General features: G+C 56.2%; 1 protein-coding gene and 1 long non-coding RNA gene across 2 annotated transcripts in view; one reads left to right on the top strand and one right to left on the bottom strand.

Moving 5' to 3' along the window:
• The window catches only part of LOC122458387, a 493263-nt gene that overhangs the window by 249655 nt on the left and 221995 nt on the right, over window positions 1-21613 (top strand). The gene's annotated exons all lie outside the window — the stretch shown is intronic.
• CNN1 (calponin 1) lies at window positions 744-17915 on the bottom strand. Its single transcript, XM_038378546.2, has 7 exons — window positions 16943-17915; window positions 5409-5530; window positions 4814-4880; window positions 4085-4222; window positions 3329-3439; window positions 2506-2652; window positions 744-2297 (listed from the first exon to the last, which is right to left on the bottom strand). Exons 1-7 carry the CDS (start codon window positions 17156-17158, stop codon window positions 2052-2054), a joined length of 1047 nt encoding a protein of 348 aa, XP_038234474.2. The 5' UTR covers window positions 17159-17915; the 3' UTR covers window positions 744-2051.

Raw genomic sequence — 21613 nt, 5'->3', positions numbered from 1 at the left:
GCTGGAAAATGATGAGCATTTATAGATGGCTTCTTATCTTCAAAGCACTTAAACACCCCCGATCATCTTTAGCCTGATCAGACATTGCCAACTTGCCTGTGTCAACCCAGGCATCCTGGGAGGAGGGAAATCTGCCTAGCTGTCAGTATTATCTATGCAGCCTCCTCTGTTAAAGGGACGCTGTGGGCCTGAACCTCTGTCTGCAGTCACTGTACCCGGTCTACGCGCTTGTAAACCCTTGAAATCAGCGTCAGGGAGGGGAGACAAAGGTTGTTTTTCTCTCTTTGTTTGGCCTGTGCTTCTGACAGCACTTTCCGTATAGAAGAAGGATGGCCCCGTGGTTAGGGTGCCGACGAGAGACATGAGGTAGGTCCTGCCCCACCACAACTTTCCGCTGTGGCTTTGGGCAAGTCAGGTAGTTTAGTAGGCCTCAGATCCTCCATCTCTAAAATGCGGGATATTTGTGCTGAAGATTACTGTTAGGTGCTCTAATAATATGGTAAGCTGGGCTAGACAGGTGCCTAACACAGGTCCCCTCACACAAGAGAGGCACATGGGAAAAGTGGTTGCACCACAAACTGCAGCAAGGCAAAGGACTTGGATATGACTGGCTTTGTGCAGTTGACTAGATCTCAGTTTGACCTTCCCTTTTATATGCCCCATTTGGCTTCACCAGCGAAGACAAATGTCCAGGAAGCTCTTAAATAAGATTAGAAATAGGTTTAGAATATAGATTTTTTTTCCTTGTTTTATTGTGCCACAGTGAGAAATTAAAAAGTGCTCATCAGCAGAAAATTACAAACTGCTGTAATATCAGTTTATAAATCACTTGATCTGGAGGGTTTTTTTTTTTTAGATTTTTTTTTTTTTTAAGTGTTTAGTTTGCCAGCATGCAGATTAGGGGAAATATTCCTAGGCTTTAAAGGCAGCCTATCTTGTAGGAAATGTAGTGGCTTATCTCAGTAGTTCACACTCTTATTTTTCCTATACATTAGCTTGTCACCAAAATACTCATAACAACATGGACAGTAGCAGAGGTGGATGGGCTGGTAACCCTTCCAGGAGCTCAACAGTGTTCATGTGCAGGAAGAGGGTTTCTCACTTAGGCTTGCAACTGGAAAACCTGCTGACACAAAAACTTATTAGTCGAGGGTGCTGTCCTGGTGGTAGATGGAAAGTGTGTGTGTGTGGGGTGTATATAGAGTGGGTCTCTTATATACACACACGGAGAATCTTATTTACAGAAATGGCATCTGTCCCTTTTCAAAGCGCAGAAATGTTAGGAAAACCTTTGACAGAGACAGGGGTGTGTGTGTTGTGTTTAAACTTGAACTTGCTCCCTCTCCTCCTGTACTGCTAGTCCTATCCCTCCCTCATGTCTGCTCTGCTCAGGCCACTACTGCTAGGGGTGTTACACACCTGGGATGGCATGGGGGGTGGGGCGGATACCTGGGCTATCAAGCAGGAAGCACTCTACCTAGAGGCACTCAGCCATCAAGCCGTGAATGCAGTCTCAGTCCATTTCATTTCACCCACCTGTTTGTTCCCCTTACTTTAGGAAAGGGTATGGGGGGGGGCAGCATTTCTAGGGCACTTCAGTGCCCAGATTGGGCGGGGGGGGAGGGTGTGAGTGTCTCAGAGCCGAGACGCTGGTGCTAATGGTGAAAAAGCACTAATGCTTATGGCTTTTCACGTCTACATCTATCCTTCCCCCCACCCCCACCCCAACTACTCCTGATTTAACTTGGCTTGCTCTCTGTCACTGCATTGTCATGTGCTAGAGTATACATTTTAAGAACAACTTAAATAAAGGGGGGAATCTGACTGGGGCTGGATTTTGTTTCGAGGGTTGGGGGAGCTGGATTGGGGGACCCTCTGTGAGCTGGTTAGCGTTGGGGGGAGCAGTCAGGATTTCCTCTTATTCCTCTTTTTAAAGTAATCACTTGCTTTTTTTTTTTTTTTTTTTTTTTTTTAAAAAAAATTTCTTCTAGCGCCCTGGTTGCATGTGTCTCTGTTCAGTCCAGGCCTTGGCCTCGCCCTGGCCCGGCCCCTCACTCCGAGTTGTAGAAGTTGTGTTGGCTGTGGTTGTACTCGTCCTCGCCGACCATGGGGTAGTTGGGCTGGAGGCAGTATTTGGGGTCATAGACCTGGCGCGGCAGCCCGTACACAGTCATGCCCTGCTGCGAGGCGCCCTTGTTGCTGCCCATCTGCAGGGAGACATTGAGGCTGTCGCAGTGCTCCATGCCCAGCATGGGCTCGAAGATCTGCCGCTTGGTCCCTGGGGCTGTCATGCCCGCCTGCAGGGAGAGGAGTGGGGTTAGTTGGACAGGAAGGGAGGCGCTGTGCAGGCGTGAAGGCTCAAGAATATCAGGAAGTGGCACCTGGAGGCTTTCCTCTCTAGACGCTAATTCCCCCCACCGGGAATGGCCGCAGGCTGGGCTCGTGGGGGAGCCCCACGATTCTAACGCCCCTTCCCCGCTCCCACGCCTGCTGCGTCTCTCTTACCTGGCTCGCTCCCTTGTTGGTGCCCATTTGTAGACTGATGGTGGCCTGATCCAGGGGCTGGTCTGTGCCCAGTTTGGGGTCATAGAGGTGCCGGCGGGTGCCGTACGCCGTCATGCCCTGCTGGCTGGCAAACTTGTTGGTGCCCATCTGGAAGGAGAAGCAGAGTGAAACCGAGTGCGTGGATTAGTGCTGGCTGTGTGCGGGACCCCATCTCTGCACAGACTGCACCTCTGCTCTTGGCATGAGGCTTTGCCACAGGGGTTGGCACCACGACGCCCAGAGAGCCGTTGCCTGAGGGGAGTGTGAGTCCCCAGCCACCCCGGGAGGTGGAAGAAGGAATTGCTGACTCCCACACTTGGCTGCAGATTGGGAGCGGCCATTGCCCCAGGTATCTCCTGCCCAGTTGTCGTGAAACTCTGCCCGGAGCTCACAAGGTTTCTGCTTTCTGCTCCGACGGGGAAATCTCTGGTGTCGCACAAAATGGGGCTGTTGCACGTTAGAGAAGCCCCAGCTAAGGTGGCAGAAAAGGGACCGATGGCTCAAGTGGGTGCCTCCTGATATGGGCTGGGGTGGCTTTCCTGCTCCCCTGGCTGGCTGGGTCCTGCCCACATGTCAGCGGGCTCGGCAGCTGCTCAAGGTGGCAGAGTAAAACCAGAGGCTGTCTCAGCAGCATCAGCGGGGCTTCCTCGCGGCTGTGAAAAGCTACGAGCTGGCCTCCCTGGGGCTGGTTTTGTGTTTCCTCTGGGTCCTGGGATGGTGCTAGGACCAGATCTCTGAGCTCCCGGGGCTGCCAAGGGGGCACATGGCAGGGGGAGCCACAGACCTGCAGCCCGATAATGTTCCGTCCTTCTTTCAGTTTCTCGGGCTGGAAGCGGCGCTGATGCTTCTCGGCGTATTTGACACCCATGTTCACTTTGTTGCCTTTTGTCTTGGCCTGTGGCGGCAGAGGGGGAGAACAAACAGGGCTCATGTGGGGATGGCCGGAGGGGTAAATCTCCCTGCGCCCGCCCCCCACCGCAGAAACCCACAGCCCAGCCTGGAGTGGGAAGCCCAGCCCCCGTCTTCCTCCATGCGCGGTCCCCCCCTCCCTAGCTCCTGTGTTACCAGGCATGGATTAGATTCAGAGCCAAGGCTGGTGTTGTGAGCCATGGTGGGTGGGTAAGAGGAGGAGCCCTTCCCCATGGGGTTGGGAGAGAGAGGACTTCAAGCATTAATCTGTGCATTGGGGGGGGGCCTGCGTCAGTTCCACACACCACTCCAGCCCAGTTAGTGCTGGCTGGCTCCGGCCCCTCATGCTGAGTACAACCGGCAAACCAGGGGCCAATTCCTGAGTGGGTCTGGCATGGAGTGTGGGGAGTGGCCAAGGCTGGTTCTGATCAGCAGCCATGTCTGCAACGCCCACAAAGTAGGGGGCTGGAAGGATGCCTGTCGCCTGCAGGGCCGGTGCCCTGCGTCTCTGCCAAGGGATGACACCTCATCCCCGAAAGTCTCTTCAGGTGCCTTCGATGTGCTAGGAACCCCTGCGCTGGGGGGGCGGGCTGGGGGCCCGGATGAGCCTCGCTGGCACTGCCACACTCACCTGGCTCGCCAGGGCGATCAGGGTGGACTGCACCTGGGTGTAGTTCGTGCTCTCAAAGAGGTCGTTGGCTTCGAAAATGTCATGTGGCTTCACGCCATACGTGGTGATGGCCTTGATGAAGTTACTGATGTTCTCGAGCTGCGGCGGGATGGCAGGTGGTTATAGCGTGGCCAGTGTGTCCTGGGTGCTCCACCCTGCCCGAGCCCAGCACCAGACAGCCACCCCCATCCAACTGTTCTCGGGATTCCTGCAGTATTACAGCAGGACTGAAAGGCTCCAACCCAATGGAGCGTCCCAGCTGAGTCTCTGCTGACCCCTCCCTGCCCCACAGAGATGCCCAGCTCCCCATGCAGGACTCCAAGTATTGTCCAGAGTACGGAGAGGGGCCCCTGCTGCCTTGTTGTCTGATGCAACACTCTTTGCTTTCTCCTCCAAACACAGGGGCTTTTGCTTACCATGTCCATGTGCTGGTGAGGGCTCCCACTGATTGCTCCAGCCATTTCCTCCCTTCCCCTGCCCACAAAGATCTCCCTGTTGGGCAACTCCCAACCTTTCCTGGGCATCTCCCAGCACCCTTAGGGAGCCTGGGACCCAAACACAGAGCTGGGGAAGAGTCTCCTGACTTCTGGACTAGCTCTAGCTTCACGGATATTGTCTAGCTTGACCCTGGTGGAGGTCCTAAGCCAGGCCCCATGGCCAGGGCATCGAGAGCCCAGAGGAAGCTTTCACCTGGTGCCAGTTCTGAGTGGACTCATTCACCTTCTTCACGGAGCCAGGCTGGAGTTTGTTGATGAGTCTGAAAGGAGAAGGGTTTTGTTTGGTACGGTGATGACTTCACCTGTCACTGGGAGGCGGTTGTCTCTGGGGTGGGACGCAGGAGCTGTTAACCAGAGCTTAGCATGCCAATCTACGGGCAGAAGATAGGATTCCCACATCCCGTGGAAACTGGAGGTGGGATGGTGGGCCGTAGAATGCCCCTGGGTTGAATGTGGCCGCGGTGGTCGGGCGGACGCCCCACATCAGGCAGGAAATACTATGGGATCTCCAGTAGCACAGCGCCCCTTAGTGCTGCAGCCCGCACTGCCGCCAACTTGAGAGCCCTTCCTGTGACAGATGGGTTTCCCTGGGCTCTCTCTCGTCCAGGACTTGGCCAGCCCATGCTGAGCGGGACACAGGGCTGGGACAGTAGATGTTGGGGTACGACTGGAATTGGGCCATGCTCCCACCCCAAGTCTTACTGTCCTTAGGAGCCCAACCCCTCGTTGCTGGGGAGCCGCCCACCCCCAGCAGGGCAGGACGCCCCCTCCCCCTGAAGGCTCCTCACTTGCACAGGATGACGCCATCCTTCAGCCCCTCCATGAAGTTGTCTCCAAGGCGCTCCCCCGTCATGTCCTCAATCCACAGCCGCAGCTCCTGCTCCCGCTGGGGGTCGTACTTCTGGGCCAGCTGTAATGGAGCCAGAGGGCATTGAGCATGGTTGAGCTGCCATGTGCCAGGCTGCTGGGTGACGGGCATGCGGCATATGTGAGCAGCACCCTGGGTAACACCAGTGCCGACCTTGCCTTGTTTGAGGCAATCCCCCATTGGCATCGGGCCCCACCTTGGCGTTCTGCTGGGCTCATTAGCAAGTGTCCCCCATTGCTGATCTCAGTCCTCTGCACAGTGCAGGCCAATATCCCCCACCACCTGCCTGGGGCGGAACCTGAGAACACCCAGAGTCTGTTTTGGGTACAAATACTCCTACGTATCAGGGTAGATTTCAAGGCCAGAAGGGACTGCCCGGCCTTCCTGGGTAGTGCCGGCTGGAGAACTTTCCCCTGTGCTCCCTGCATCCCGTGGGGGTGAGCTCGAGTCTCTCTGAGAAAGACCCGCCTCCGAGTGCTGGAGAATCCAGCCCGGTCCCTCCAAGTAGCTGCACTGATGGTTAATCGCCACCCTTGGGCAAAATCTGCCCCTTCAGCTTCCAGCCCTTGGATCAGGTTCTGCCCTGGTCTGCCAAGAACCTTCTCTTCCCTATGTGGGGACTGCTAGGGAATTTGGAACCTGCTTAGCCAGCCCCCATCACCCGGGCATCAGGGCACCTCACAGTCTTTAGTGTATTTATCCTCTCAACCTCCCAGGTGGCAGGGCAGTGCTGTTGTTTCTGTTGTGCAACTGGGTAAACCGAGGCACAGAGCGGCTAAGTGATTTGCCTATGGTCTCACGGAGCATCTAGCAGAACAGGCTGCAGGCTAGTGCTGTAACCGCTGGACTGTCCTGTCGCTGTGCCCTTGGGCTCTCTCAAACTTCTTCCAGTATTTATTTAAACCCACTGTTGCTGCTGGGAGAGGGGGCTTGTTTGCTAGAATGGGACCATCTCAGATCTGCTTAATAGGGATCAGTTTGTGGACCATTCACCCTCGTGTGAGCCCCCCATCCCATTGGCTCATGAATGATGTCTCCATGGCAACCTCAGCAACTGGTTTCCCGGGAAAGAAACGTTAGCATGTTGTTGAATTAGATGGGTGATGAAAATGATCAGGGGCCTGGAAAAAAAGATCTCCCACTTGAAGAGAAACTGTAACGATTGGAACTGTTTCCCTTAGAGAGGAGGCGAATAAGAGAAGACACGATAAATATACAAGCTAATGACTGGGCTAGAGAAGGGGGAGCGGGAGTTTCTGATCTCTCAGTCTCACAGCACGAGAACAAGGGGACAGGCATATGAAGGTAACCAATTAGAAACAAGTGAAATCCTTTTTCGCTCCATGTGTAACATTAGACTGCGGAACTCCATGTCACAGGAGGGAAAGAACTTAGCAAGATTCAAAGAGGGACTGGATGTTTCTGTGGATAACCAAACTAACCACAATTAGAATAGCTAATAGCTTTGGACGGGATATAAAACCTCAGGCTTAAGCCAATGTCTAACTCTTGGGGGCAGAATACCCCATATCTGTCTACTGTGCAAGTCTTGCATCTTCCTTGGTGCTGGCCACTGAGACAGGCTCCTAGGCTACATGGACCCCGGTCTGGTCCAGTCTGGTGACCCATGTTGTTCCAGGGACAGTTATGTACTTTAGCGGCTTTTAATACCATCTGGAAATGAGCAGTTGGCCCCAGCTAATTGGCCAATTTGCTATTGAGTAGCCCCCAGTTTGGGAGCCCATCTCCTGGAATATGCACCCACAAAAGAGGGGAAGTGCCAACAGAACAAAGTAATTTCCCGTGGATGGATGCTCTCCTGCAGTGGAACTACCCAGCTGTATCCTCTGCCCAGAGAGGGGAGGCCGGTCTGCCCTGAGGCAGGTTAGTTTTGTGGTTACCAAACTGGCCACAGACTCCCTGTGTGACCTGGGGCAAGTCACAGTGTCTCTCTGGGCTCAGTTCCCCAGCTGTGAAATGCGGAGGATGATCTTTGTCTCTTTGGGGCAGGGACTCTTGCTCTCTGGGTCTGCAGCACCTGGCACGTGGTGCCCTGATCTCAGCTGGGACCTCTAGGGGCAACTGCCATACAAATACTAGCACCAGCTGGGCTCTGTTCTACACCAGCCCTGCGGATTGCAGCATCTGGAAGGGGCAGAAAGTGCCCCAGGCTGAGTGGATGGGGTCTAGGTAACCCCCGTACCCTTTTCTCTTGGAAAATGGAGCCGATCTGCCAGGGCTTCTGCACTGGCCCCAAACCTGCCAGGGAAAAAAGATTTCCAGAGCCAAACCTCTTTATTTGGAAATGTGCTTCTGCACCAAGTCCCTGTGCTCCTTCTAAGGGCTGTCTGAACCCCCAAAGCAGCCATCAGTGTCCCCCTATGGCCTCAGAAATTCCTAGATCCTGTTCTCCTGGGAATCCCATGCTTGAATGACAGGAGACAGCTCTGACATGTTTGATTCATCTCTGCCAAACTCCCTGCCCTGGGGTGAGTCCCACCCTAGCTGCCAGGAAAGGAGCTAGAGGGATTAATTCATTGAGGCTGGGGCTGCGGCTCGCAAAGGGAAACGGAGTTCCCGACCAGTGCTTTGTGCCCCCCTCCTCCCGCCCGACTCAGCATGGGCTCATAACAATGAAACTCCCCAGCGAGTTCTGGAGCATCCTGAGTCTAGGGACTGCACTTCCCTGACCGCTGAAATGCGGCCACCTCTGGGGTGGAAAGCGGCAGCTGGTTCACCACCGATGGAAAGAACTCTTCCTTTCTTGTGTTAGTCCATTGACTCTAGAGTGACACCAGGAACAGATTTGGCCCCATATCCAGAAAATAACAAGAGGCAGACATTAATGCTCACTGCTGGCATTTTGCCAAGGGCACCAGGGTTCAAGGCCCTGGGTCGGGCACTTCTTGCGGCATGAGTACAGGGAGGTGAGGCTGCTGGTTTTATGGCTTTCGGGGGCTGCAGAGTCACCGCCTGCCAGCTGTGTGGTCGCTAGTGCTCCCCTGGCTGGGGTCTGTGGGGGACAGTGTGCAGAACCCCTGCCCTGCCTGCAATTAGGAAGCATTCACGTGAGGGCTCACCAGTCCCTGGTCTAGCCCGGTCCGCAGCAAGTGCCCGCTTCGTGTACGATCAACCTGACAGACAGGAGCCAAATTAGTGCCAGTGATAAGTGTCTCTTTGGGGTGTGGCTTCCTGAGTTGCTGAGACCTGGGCAACTCATGTCACCAAATGGCGATCAGTCCCTGCTGCACCAGGCTCGGGTCGGAACCAGAGCCCTAGAGTTGAATGGGGGGACAGTGGCTGGAGGGCCTGGAGCTGTTTTTCCAGCAGCCTTTGAGAAGAGCTGTTAGCAGAGGTCCAGTTGGAGACCTAGTAAATCAGAACCTGAACCAGTCAGGACACCTGGGTTCCAACCCCAGCTCTGGGTGAGGCTGGGGTCTGATAGAGAAGGGGGTGGGCCTGGAGTCAGGAGTCCTGGGTTCTATCTCCAGCTCCAGGAGGGGAGTGGGATCTAGTGGTTAGAACAAGAGGGGCTGGGAACTGGACGCCCGGGTTCTATCCCCATCTCTGGGAGGGGAGTGGGGTCTAGTGGTTGTGTTGGGTGGGGAGGGCATTAGGAGTCAAGACACCTGATGAATCATCTCACTTCTCATGTGTTTTGTTTCCCATCCCTCACTCAGATTTTCGGTACCACCTTGGCCCATGGCCCACCAGGGCTGCTGCTGCTTCTCCATCCACTCCCAATGCCAGTGCCACCTTGGGGGATGGGTGCATGCCTCAGCCTATGGCTTGCCCCTTGGGCAGTGCTGCACATAGTGGCAGAAATCCCCTCCTGAACCCTGCACATTAGCCCTGAACACTGGGATTGTGATTTCCCCCATTACCTGCCTGCACATTGGATTGGGCACAGCATCGTCCATCCCCTTTGCTGAAGTCCACCTGTGGGAGCTAACAGGGCAGGGAAGTTGTTCCTTGTATTTGGTTGAAAAATACCTGCTCTAGTTAACCGGCAGCATAAAAAGCCTGATCACTCCACCCTCTGCATTAGAACCTTTAGCCCCACTTCCACGGACCCCGTTTTCCAGGTTGAACCCTCCCTGTTTAAAGTAGGCCCAATGGAGCATAGCCTCTCCCTGAGGAAGGAGGGGGCATGTGTCTCTAATGTGCTTTGAGATGCAAAGCTGTATTAGAGTAGGACCACCCTTATTCCACTGATGTACAGGAGCCATAAGGCAGGGCACTGCCCAAAGGTCCCAGCCAGGCAGCCTGTCCGTTTTGATTTCCTGGGTATCTCAGTCCTTCTGCGTCCCACCAGCTCTCACAGCAGACAGCTTCCAAACTCTCCGCCTTTCTCTGGGCAGACCTGGGTCCTGTTCATACCGACCTGACCCTGGCCAGCAGAGAAGCACATTGCCCACTGTATGGATGGGGAAACTGAGGCACAAAGGGAGGCGGTTGCCCGAGGGGTGGTGGGAATGCTGAGATAACCCCACTCTGTGTGGTGTGGAGCCAGTGGGTGTACAGCTGGGGCAGTGGCAGTCATTCCTGGCTCCTGGGCCCTGCCCACCACGGTGTGAGCCCAGCAGAAGGTTCCAGCCCTGAGGCTGACCAGTCCCTTGCAGCTAATGGACAAGACAGCCTGGGCAGGGGCTGCTGGGAAATAGCATGTCCCAGGAGTCGGCACCTGCCAGAGCCCAGGCTGGCCCGTACAGGGTGCTGTGACAGTATTCCTCCCCCCCCAGTGAGCGCTCACATTCCTAGGGCCCGGCCTGTCTCCTCGCTCCGGCCCGCCCGTGCCAGGGCCGTCTGCCAACCCAAACAGGCAGCAGCCCCTGCAGGAAGAATTCACCAAACTTGGGAGAAAAATGGGGCCGTGCCTGTCCCAGATCCTCATGGATTTCTCCCTGGCTGAGGTGCTGGGGGGGACATTTCAGAGTGTAAGAGAAGGCAGAACCCTGGCTATGGCCCATGGGGCTAGCTGGGGTATGGCCAGGGCAGTGCTGAGGTGACGCTGAGCTCCATGAACAAGGAATTTGCTCGTCTCCTGTCTCTGGGTACCCAGATGGGACCCAGGTTTCAATGAATCACAGGGTTATGATCAGAAGGCTAGTTCCAGGGGTGGCTGGCTCAGGAATAGAGCACGGGGCCTTTCAGCTCTAGGGGGGCGCCAGCTCCCACCCAGCCCCAGGGTGGTGGGGGTCGGGAATGGGACACAGAGGGGGCCTTTCCCACTTCAAGGGTGCTGGCTCTGAACTGCTCCCAGGTTGGGGGACTGGCTGGCTCAGAGGGCTGGGGAATGGGACGTGGGGCTTTTGCCCTATAGGGGGTGCCAGCTCCCATCCAGCCCCAGGGCAGGCTGCTGACTGGTCCACGGGGGCAGGGAATGGAGCATGCAGCTTTGTTACTGAGCTAGTTCTGATCCAGCTGGAGGGCTAGTGACCCAGTCGTTTGCAGTCAGTGGCTGATCAGAGGCCCCTGTGAAATGAGTTTGGTGGGTCTTAGGCCAGTTCCTAGGGACAGTGGGTGTTAAATTTTGCCCCAGTTGGGCTCTGAGGTCAGGCTCTGAAAGGGCCGTGAGGATAAAACTCCCCTCTTCCCCTCGTGAGGATTTCTGCAGGCTGGGGTGCCCCTGTGCTGGCCCTAAGCACTGCATTCCCAGCAGCCCGAGAGTGCAGAGCCCACACCGGCACCTCTGGAGCGATCCCACTGCATCCACCATGCCCCCCTGAGAAGGGGAGAGCACTGCCTCCAGCATGACGTCCAGCAACCTCACCCTAGCAAACCTCGCTGCAATCCCCTATCCAAGCTGGCCAGTAACCCTACCATAACAAACCGACCTGCACCTCCCAACCTGGCCGGTGACCCTACTGTAACAAACCATCCAGCAACCCTACCATAACAAACCGACCTGCACCCCTCAACCTGGCTGGTAACCCTACCATAACAAACCGACCTGCACCCCCCAACTTGGCTGGTAACCCTACCATAACAAGCCAATCTGCACAAAGCCTCTGTCCACAAGCGGGCCAGTAGCCCTGCAATAACAAACCTGCAGGTGCACATTTAATGATTTTTTTGAGAGGGGAGGGGGCAGTGTTCATGGTATTCTTGCCCCCCTTGTAGTTGTCCCCCATTGGTTACCGTAGCAGTTGCGGGCTTGGGTGACACTTTTGGGAGGAGGGATTGTCACTGGGGCTAGTGCTTAAAACAGGGCGGGAGGGCTGGGGTGGGGGGAACTGGGAGTCAGCTGGGTTCCTTCCTCAGCTCTGGGAGGGGAGCAGGGGCAAGCGGGAGCCAGGACTCCTGGGTTCTAGCCCCAACCCTGGGAGGGGAGCAGGGTCTAGTGGTTAGAGTGGAGGGGGGGCGCCAGAACTCCTGGATTCTGTTCCCAGCTCCAGGGAAAGACTGGGATCTAGCGGTTATGGGAGGGGGCCAGGAGGCAGGATTCTGAGTTCTACTTCCAGCACAGACTCTGTGTAGCCTTGGGGAAGAAATTACTTTGGCTCCCTGTGACTCAGTTTCCCTATGTATAAAATGGGTCTAACTCGGCTCACCCTGCGGCACCCCGGCAGGGCGGGAGGACAGAGAGAGTTCAGGCCTCGATCTCTTTGCTGGGATGGCAGCAAGGAGCCCAGTTAGTGCCAGCTCCAGTGGTGGTTTCTGGGATGGGACCTCCCTCTCCGTCTGGCCGCCGGGCTGAGATCCAGCAAAACTCCTTTCCCCCAAGGCCTCTAAGCAGGAGTTTCATCGCTGGGAACACCTACTGCCCCTTGCCAGCCTGGCTGCGATGCCAGCTGCTGTAGCCCCTGCATGCCCAGCCAATCATGCCAGTCCCCTGCTCTTCCTCCTCCCCAGCAGCCTCCTGACCCACCTTCCTCCTCCCTGGCGGCCCTGCAGGGCAGGTAGCTGGGACCTGGCATAACTCAAATGATCCCAGCTGCAGCCTCCCCTCCCAGGGCTGGGGATGGAACCCAGGAGTCCTGGCTCCCAGCCCCCACGTCCCCCCTGCTCTAACTCCTAGGCCCTGCTCCCCTCCTTGGATGGAAGGAATAGGCCCCTTTCACCTTCCCGAGGGCTGCTGATCCCTGATCGGCCATTACCTCTGGCCAGCCATGCACAGCCTGCTTGGGAATTGGTACTGTTCCAAACCAGGGCCCTCCCCTGCTCCTCCCCCCCGCACCATGAGAGGGAAACTGAGTCCCTCCCAGAGCTCAGTTCCAGCTCTGTGGCCCCATGGCCCCTCTGCTGAGCCAGCTGACCCCCCCCCCCCCGCACTCCTCCCTGGGGGGCACCAACAAGCAGGTTCCACTGTCTGGCGGGTGCGGAGGACAGAGGGAGTAGTCAGAGAAGGGCCTGGGGCATTGGCCCTGCTCCCTCCCTAACTCCCCCTGGGTGTCTCGAGGTGTCCCCACCCAGGGGAGCGCCTGAGAGGGACAAGGACTGGGGTTGCTCAGGGTTCGCCACTGGTGCTGGCTGGGCCTGGCCCGGAGTACCCTCCCTGCTCCCCCAGGATAGCTGGTTGATTTTGTCTCCATCACAGGGCGGATGCAATCTGGGGGAGATAGTGGGGGTTCCCAGGCCCATGTCCTGGGAGGGGCCTTGGCTGCCCAGGACTGATCCCCCTCGTCCGGCTCTGACAGCTGGCACGAGCAAGCAGCTGGGGTGGGGGGCGGGGGGCGGTGTCTCCCCCACCTTGGACCTCTCAGCGCAGACAGCCAGCTGCCTGCACCCCGGTGGCTTTATAAAGCAAACCATGCCTTATATAGAGCCGCCTGCTCCTGGGCCCGGCTGCGAAGAATCCCCAAAGCCAACCATATATGGCCAGCCTGCCACCGGGCCGCCGTGCACAGAGCAGGCTGGCCAGAAAGGTAGCCGAAGAATTCAAAGCAGGGGGAGCCTTAGACAAGGGCTGGGGGTTCTGGCTGGCTTGTAATCACTGATCATGGACACTGGGGGGGCTAGCCCTGCCCCCCAGCTCTGGATCTGGGACAAGGGAGGCCCCCGAGGGGAGCAGAGCATCAAAGCAGGGTGACACCCACCCTGGACACGTGGGGGTCACTGATCAGCAGTAGCGGTTAGTAGGGGGATGGGAGGAGGTGTGCGTGTTTAACCCTTGCCGGGCCCCTGGCTGGGAACCCCCAGAGCACCCAAAGGAACCCAGTTCTAGAGCTGTTTTCAGCACCCGGGAAAGATTTTTCTCCCCATGATGCGTCTGTGTCCCCTGGGGGCATGAGGGATGCGGAGAGCTGGGGCTGGGGGACCCCTGCCTCATCTCACGGGTGGAGGAGCCGAGCGGCAGGAAACCAGGAGGTGACCCTGAAACCCTGAACGCTGAGTCCGGGGAGCTCCTCAGGAGTAGGGCCAGCGCCTGAGAGCAGGGAGCCTGGGTCCCCCAGCATTGTTACAGAATGTCCCCCCCTTCACAGGGGAGACCCCCCTGATGGGGGAGGGGTGCAGATCCATGTTAATTCGGGGGAGCAGCAGGTGGCCGAGGCCGACCTCCCCGGCCGTTCAGAGTTCCTGCAAGATGGAGATTGGGGTGAGTGGGTCCTTTCACTTAATGGCTGGGGTGAATGGAAGCGTCCCCCGGCGCTACCTTTGCAGCCCGGGGTTTGCTGCGGGGACCTGAGGCCTGACTTTCCCTCCCCACGGTTGTTGTGCTCCCCCCCCCAGAGGTGGCTGCATTTTGGCAGGGCTATGTGTGTAGGAGGCCCCCAAAGTGCACTGGGCTCCTTCGGGGTGAAGAGCTTTCTGGGAATGTATAATACTGGGGAGTGGTGACAGTTTCGGGGTGACGTCCCAGGTCCCCTCACCCGGCTCCCCAGTGTCATTGAAGCAAAGGGAGAGGAATCCCCAGCACTTCCTCTTGGCTCCCGTAGGAAATAACACATGCTCTAAGCTAGTTAGGCCTCAGGTATCCTACACCCCTCATCCTGGTATCTGGGCCGCCCTCTGCCCCCCCGCTCCACCTAGTGCTTTCGTGTCCTGATCTGGGGACCCTATTGGATTAGGATCACATGCAGCACATCAGCATCAAAGCCATTACCCCCATTTTACAGACAGGGAAACTGAGACCTAGAGGGGAATCAGTGTGAGATCTGGGACTAGAACCCAGGAGTCCTGACTCCCAGCCCCCTGCTCTAATCACTAGACCCCACTCCCTGAACTGGAGCAGCACTTGGCTGTATTGGTATCGTGTCTCATACCAGCCTCGTCTGGGCTGAGTCCTGACTGGGGCGGCGGGAGTGGGGTGGGGGGGTACGTGTTCCTGAGCAAGGGGCTGGGGCTGGGGGAGATGTTCCTGAGTGAGGGGCTGGCGGGGGAGATGTTCCCAGGTGAGTCCTGAAAAGGGCCAGGGAGCCAGCGAGGCAGAGGGGCCCAGGGAGCTGCAAAGGAGAAGGTTCTCACACCAGCAGCAGGGAGAGCTCAGGGAGGAGGCCATGAAGCCAGAGGGGTAAAACCACAGTGAGCTCTACAACTGGGGAGGACATGTGGGGCCAGCATCTCGAGCTGGGGGAGGGGAGATATGGTCACACTTTCTCGGGCATGTGGGGAGGAAGGTAGCCAGAGTGGGAGGTGGGCAGAAGAGAGGGGGGTGGGATCTAGGGAGCTGGGGGCTGCCATTCCTAGGCCAGAGGGGATGGGGCTTTTGGGAGGGCTGTAGCTCAAGCCAGAGGGGCTGTGAGGCTGGAGGGATTTAGGTACCATCTGTATCCCAAGGGATGGAGAACCCTGGGCCCCCGTCCTGGCTGGGAGCAGAGACGGCTCCCCTCTCTAGATGCCATAGGCCGTGGTGGGGGGGCATACTTCAATCATCTTCTCTGGCTCTCGCCTAGCACTTTCCACTGTAGCCCTCACTGTGTTTACCAAGGAGCGCACGAGCATTGTCCCCACTGTACATTGTGCCCCACTGAGGCACAGGAGGGCAAAGTGAGTTGCCCAAGCTCACCCAGCAGGCCAGTGGCAGAGCCGAGAATAAGACCCAGGCCACTGCTGTGTGCTGGCCAGCAGGGGCCTGTGTCTGGTCAGTGGGGGTCTCATGTCTCAGCCCTGCGCTGTTAAGTCTGGGCTAATGCCCCCATACCCCACAGGGAAAGTTGGAGGGAAGAGCGCTGAGCTTGGGGATGGATAGTTGGGGGGCATCCCTGTCTTTCCCCTCCACCACAGTAAATGCCTAGTGCTTTTGCAAGGGCAGGTTGGGAGCATGTGGGGCTCTGGTGTGTCTCCCCCCCACACCCAGGGACATCAGTCTCCAAAGGGGGCGTGGAAGCCTGAGCAGTTTGCGGGGTGGGGGGGGAATCCAACTTGGAATAAGGCAGGTTCCCCCCAATGCAGAGAAGAGAGCTGCCCCTGCAATCTGCTTTGGGCACCCTGTCGGGGGGGTGGTGGTGGAGGCGAGGTGGGGAGGATTGTCTCCAGGTCTGGCTAGCCCTCGTGGTGGCGCCGTAGCCCTGATCTCTGCCACACCCCCCACACCCCCTCAGTTCAGCCCTTTGCCGGGCATGAGGGGCAGTGCTGCGTTCCACACCTGTCCTGCTACTCCGTCATCATTCATGTTTATTAGGTGTATTACAGTAGCACCCAGGAGCCCCAGCTGTGGCCCGGGGCCCCTCTGTGCTAGGTGCGGTACGTTATTTATTTGTATTATGGTAGCGCCAAGGAACCCCAGTCATGGTCCAGGACCCCACTGTGGAAGGCACTGTACAAACACACCCTCCTGGCTCTTCCTGGGCCATTTCCCTGCTTCCCCTTCGCCCAGCTGTTTTTGAGACTCTTCTACAATAGGGCTCTCCCCCCTCCACTGCCCGCCTGTAACCCTTTAGGCCACGCTCCCTGGGCTAAGCCCCTGTTCTGCCCAGCTGCTGAAGGCCGCTTTGTTTGCTTTGGGGGGGCTTGGTGAGGGGTGCTCCTTAAATCCTGTTCCCCCAGCAGCCTACCAGATCTTGGTTCCTTTGTTCCCTGCTCTAAGCCAGGGTTGCTGATTTGGCTGGGCAGCAAGTGCATAGATGGAGGCGCTTAGGAAGGGTCAGTTTGGTCTTTCCCCATTATCCCGCCTTCCCAGGGGAGCTGAGCTATAGGGGCAGAGAGAATCTTCTGGCTAGGATTATACAAGTTATGAGATCAGACCCATGGGCCTGTCCAGCACGGTGCCACCCCATCCCTGCCACCCTGGGTCATACTAATGGACCCATCCACCACCGGTCCTTCCCAAGGTGGTCCACCGTCACAAAACCCCTCGCTCTGCTACCCTCTCCCACCGAGAACCAACTCCTTCCTGACCCCCAGCCTGTGGTCAGCCTCTGCCCTGAAGCCTGAGGATGGCTCGTCCTTGGGAGCAGCCGGGCCCATCCTCCAAGGTAGTATTGTCCCACAAAGCGTGGTCCCACATCCCGAGCTGCCACTGGCCCCGATCCTGAGCCACCCTGGCGTTTTGGGGGGCGATCCCCCCCTTACCTTATTCTTGACCTCCGCCGACAGCCCGTAGGCCGGTCCCCGGTTGAAGTGTGCGGTGGACATCCTGCCTGTGTCACCTCCGGCCTCGCTGGAGATGGGAGCCCTGCTCGGTGCCCTGTGAGCCTCTGCCTCTTCCTCGCTTTCCCTGCAACTTTTTAAAACTCTTTGCTCTGCGGCTCTTCCCCCTCCGCATGTCCGAGGGGGAGCCCTTCCCATTGGCCGGCCAGCCCGGCCAATCGCTGCCCGCTGGGGACCCTGATGTCAGCCTGTTGGTATTAAGAAGTGATGGAGTCATTTTTTCCACCTTGGGGGCAACTGGGGCGGACGCTGCAAATATTTAGAGAACGCTGCAATTTATCACAGACGGACAGATTGCCAGAGGGCTGCAGCGCCTGCCGCTCTCCCCACTAGTGTTACGCTCGCTCCGCTCCATCTCTCTGCCACTTCCACACGTTTCTCTCCCCAGCCCTTTTGCTCCCTGGCGCCCTCGGCTCTCCTCGGGTTGTATTGGTCTCTCGCGCGGCATCTTCTCGGGCCAAACCCCTCGGCCATCCTCTTTCACTGCATGCTGCCCCCCCCCCCCGCGCTTTTCACGCTTTGCAACCCAAAAGAAAAGGGTAGAGGAAAACCTTTCCCGGTACCCCAACATTTTCAAAATGGAGCCAGTGGGTGTCCGGTCCTTCCCTGCCAGTTCCTCTGGCCTTCTCGTCGGTTCTTGATTTTGGACTCACACTTCACTTTGGCAGATGTTCCTCTGGATTTAAGATTTTTCCCCCCATCAGGAATTTGTATAAACTATCTGAGTATGATTTAAAAACCCCGTCCGCTCCTTTGAAACAGCTGTGGAATAGATCAAACACCAGATCCTCCCAGAGGCCACATGTGCAGATACCTCTCTGAGTAGATAAGGGCATTGCAAATCCAGGCAGCCTCCAGTGGGATGAAGTTGGTTGCTAATTGTTAGTGTTTATTAATGATGGTGGCACCTAAACTGCTGTAGTTAACAGATGAACAGGTAGATGGGCATGAAGGAAGGATAGGTTAAATTCTCTGCTCTGACACAGACTACCTGTAGGATCTTGGTCATGTCACTTAGCTGCTCTGTGCCTCAGTTTCCCCATCCATACTGGGAATAATTGCCCTGCCTTACAGGGGTGCTGTGAAGAGAAATACATTAAAGATTGTGAGGTGCCCAGATACTATATAAGACCTTTTGGAAATGCCATCCCAATGTAAGTGAGCCCTGGCGTTTGATAAAAAAGGGCTGGTTCTCCTTTGGCTTACGCTGGTTTTACCCTCATGTAAAGTTACTCCAGCATCACTGAGATCAGAATCAATCCCCTTTGCTCTCAGCTCCATCCCGGTTACCAATCCAAACGCACCCTCATAAATATCAGATGGTGTCTCAAAAAACAACCTGACAGCTGTGTCCGGACGAGGCTGAGTTCAAATCTGCTGAAAAGATAGCGGGTGGGGGACCGCCCATGCACACGCAGACACATTCACACATACCGTCTGTACAGATGAATGCACACACATACATGCTGTCTATACATATGCATGGGGACACACCCACACTCACACATACTGTCTGTACAGCTCTATGCGTGCTCACACACACACACGCTGTCTGTACAGATCCATGGACACACACACACATACACACGTGCTGTCTGTACAGATTTATACATGTGCATACACATTCACATGTACTGTCTGTACAGATGTATGCACACACAGACACACAGACACACACGTGCTGTCTGTACATATCCATGGGGACACACCCACACTCATATACTGTCTGTACAGCTCTATGCATGCTCTCACACACACACACACACACTGCTATCTGTACAGATTTATACACGTGCACACACACACACACTGCTGTCTGTACAGATGTATGTACACACACACACACACACACACGTGCTGTCTGTATATATCCATGTGGACACACCCACACTCACACATACTGTCTGTACAGCTCTATGCATGCTCACACACACACACACACACACACACACGCATGCTGTCTGTACAGATGTATGCACACACACACTGCTGTCTGTACAGATTTATGGGCGCACACTCTCTCTCTCTCACACTTGTGCTCTCCATACAGATCTATGTGCACACACACACACACACACACACACACACCCTGTTAACGGAGGTGTAAATAAATACACTGGGAATAAAAGACCCAGACATTTGAGCCCCAGAGCTCCACTTTTTTGGTCCGGGGCTGTAGGCTCCTTTGGGACCTGAGCCAAACACTGGCTGCCTGAAGTTCCCTCTGAGACAAGCTAGTCCATTATTCTCTCATGGCTCAGGCATTGGGCACCTGGGCTCTGTCCCCAGGTCTGGGATGGGAGTAGGGTCTAGTGATTAAAGCAGATGGGGCGCTGACTCACTTGCTAAGTGACCAATAACTGTTTTAATGCAGCTCAGTGTAAATGTAAACATCTAGGAACAAAGACTGTGGGCCATACTTACAGGCTGGGGGGCTCTGGCCTGGGGTCAGTGACTCTGATGAAGTTTGGGGGGGTCATGGCGGAAAATCAGCCTAACACAAGCTCCTGGTGCAATGCTGAGGCCAAATGAGCTGATGTGATCCTGGGATGCACAAACATAGGAATCTGGAGGAGGGACGGAGAGGTGACTTCCCCTCTGTGTCGGGCACTGGTGCGTCCACTGCTGGGATCCTGTGTTCGGTTCTGGTGCCCGCTGTCTGAGAAGGATGGTGATAAATTGGAGAGGGGGCAGAGAAGATCTGCGAGAATGATTAGAAAACCTGCCTGATAGCAAGAGACTCGAGGAACTCGATCTATTTAGCCTAACACAGAGAAGGCGAAGGGGTGACTTGATCCAACTATAAGAACCAATTTGGGGAATTAATATCCGCTAAGGGCTTCTCAGCCTAGCAGAGGAAGGTCGAACACACAATCCAATGGCTGGGAGTTGAAGCTAGACAAATTCAGCCTGGAAACAAGGCGTTCGTTTTTAACAGGAAGGATAAGTAACCATTGGAACAACTTACCAGGGGCCGTGCTGGATTCTCCTTCCATCACTGACTATTTTTAAACACGTGTTTCTACACAATCTGCTGTGGAGCAGGTCTCTGGCCTGTTAGCCAGGAGGTCAGACTAGGTGGTCACCAGGGTCCCTTCTGGTTTTGGAGTCTATGAGTCAGGACTCCTGGGTTCTGTTTGCAGCTCAGAGAGAGGAGTGGGGTCTAGTGAGTGGGTTGGCTGAGGGAGCTGGCAGTCAGGACGCCCGAGTTCTGTTCCCAGATCTGCCACTGATCTGTTTGATCGCAGGCAACTCACTAGAGCAGCGGGGCTGGGAGTCATGACTCCTGGGTTCTGTCCCCAGCTCTGTGAAGGGAGTGGGGTCTGGTGGTTAGAGCAGCGACTGTCTCACTCGCTGGCACAATGGAGCCTTGATCTGGGTTGGCATGTCTAAGTGCTACCTTTTGGAGACAGGAGACCAGTCTAGATGGGACATTGATCTGATCCGGTTTGGCAGTTACCATCTTCAATGTCTCTACCCCCGGCCTGTAGCCGAAGGGGAAATCTCTCCCACAGGTGGGCAGGGGGAGGAGGTTGTTAGTGATTTTTACACTGAGCGTGTTTAAAAGCGTGAGGGTGGGGCTGGTAAAGGGAGAGAAAGAAACGTCAAATAAATCCTAGGAAATCCCCAGCGCTTCTCTGGCGCCATCCAGCCACGGATCCCAAAGCACTTTGCAAAGAGCCTAAGGACATAGCACCGGATGGGGACTCACAACTCAGCGAATCCAGCCCGCTGCTGTCCCAGGCAACCCCAGCAGGATCCCCGTCATAAACTGGTCAGGCTCCATCTGAAATCTAGTTAGGGTCTTTGCCCCCCACTCCTGCTTGGAGGCTGTTCTAGACCCTCGTTCCTCTGAAGGGTAGAAACCATCTTCCCTTCCAGCCTCAGTTTACTCATGGGGAGGAAGCGTGGCCTAGTGGATAGAGCACCAGCTGGGGGCTCAGAGGACCTGGGTTCTATTCCTCGTCGTGCTGCTGGGTAACCTTGGGCAAGGCACTTCCTGTGCCTCAGTTTCCCCATCTGTAACCTGAGGGTGATGACACCATCCTGCTTTGAGGTCTATGGATGAAAAGAGCCAGGGATCATTACTGCTCCCAGCCTGTGGCAGTTCCATGCACATTCCCCTTTAGATGCAAACAGAAGAACGGCCACACTGGGTCAGACCAAAGGTCCATCTAGCCCCTGTCTTCCAACAGTGGCCAGTGCCAGGTGCCCCAGAGGGAATGAACAGAACAGGGAATCATCAAGTGATCCATCCCTGTCACCATTCCCAGCTTCTGGCAAACAGAGACTAGGGACCATGGGCAAGGACCATCCATTTTTCAGAGGTCTAGTAGTTAGTGCAGAGGAGGTTGAGAGTCAGGACTCCTGGGTTCTGTCCCCAGCTCTGGGAGGGGAGTGGGGGCTAGTGGTTAGAGGGGGGGGCGACTGGGAGCCAGGACGCCTGTGTTCTACCCTCAACTCTGGGAGAGGAGTGGAGGCTAGTGCTTAGTGGCGGTGGGTGGGATTGGAAGCCAAAGGTGCCCCTATGCTCACCAGGACCCTGCACGCCTGGCTAGCGGGATGAGCCGTGCCCTGCCTCGGAGAGCCCCA

The sequence above is a fragment of the Dermochelys coriacea genome, chromosome 20 (genome assembly GCF_009764565.3).
Source record: "Dermochelys coriacea isolate rDerCor1 chromosome 20, rDerCor1.pri.v4, whole genome shotgun sequence".
NCBI lineage: Eukaryota > Metazoa > Chordata > Testudines > Dermochelyidae > Dermochelys > Dermochelys coriacea.
Note: the sequence above shows the minus strand (reverse complement) of the source record. Positions and strands in the feature narration are given on the sequence as shown.

Excerpts from the sequence above, each read along its gene's own strand:
- CNN1 (XM_038378546.2), bottom strand. The coding sequence starts at position 17,158 with ATGGGAAGGGCTCCCCCTCGGACATGCGGAGGGGGAAGAGCCGCAGAG. Across the intron at positions 5,531-16,942 it reads CGGCGGAGGTCAAGAATAAG|CTGGCCCAGAAGTACGACCC; the intron begins GTAAGGGGGGGA and ends GCTCCATTACAG. Across the intron at positions 2,298-2,505 it reads CCAACAAGGGAGCGAGCCAG|GCGGGCATGACAGCCCCAGG; the intron begins GTAAGAGAGACG and ends CTCTCCCTGCAG.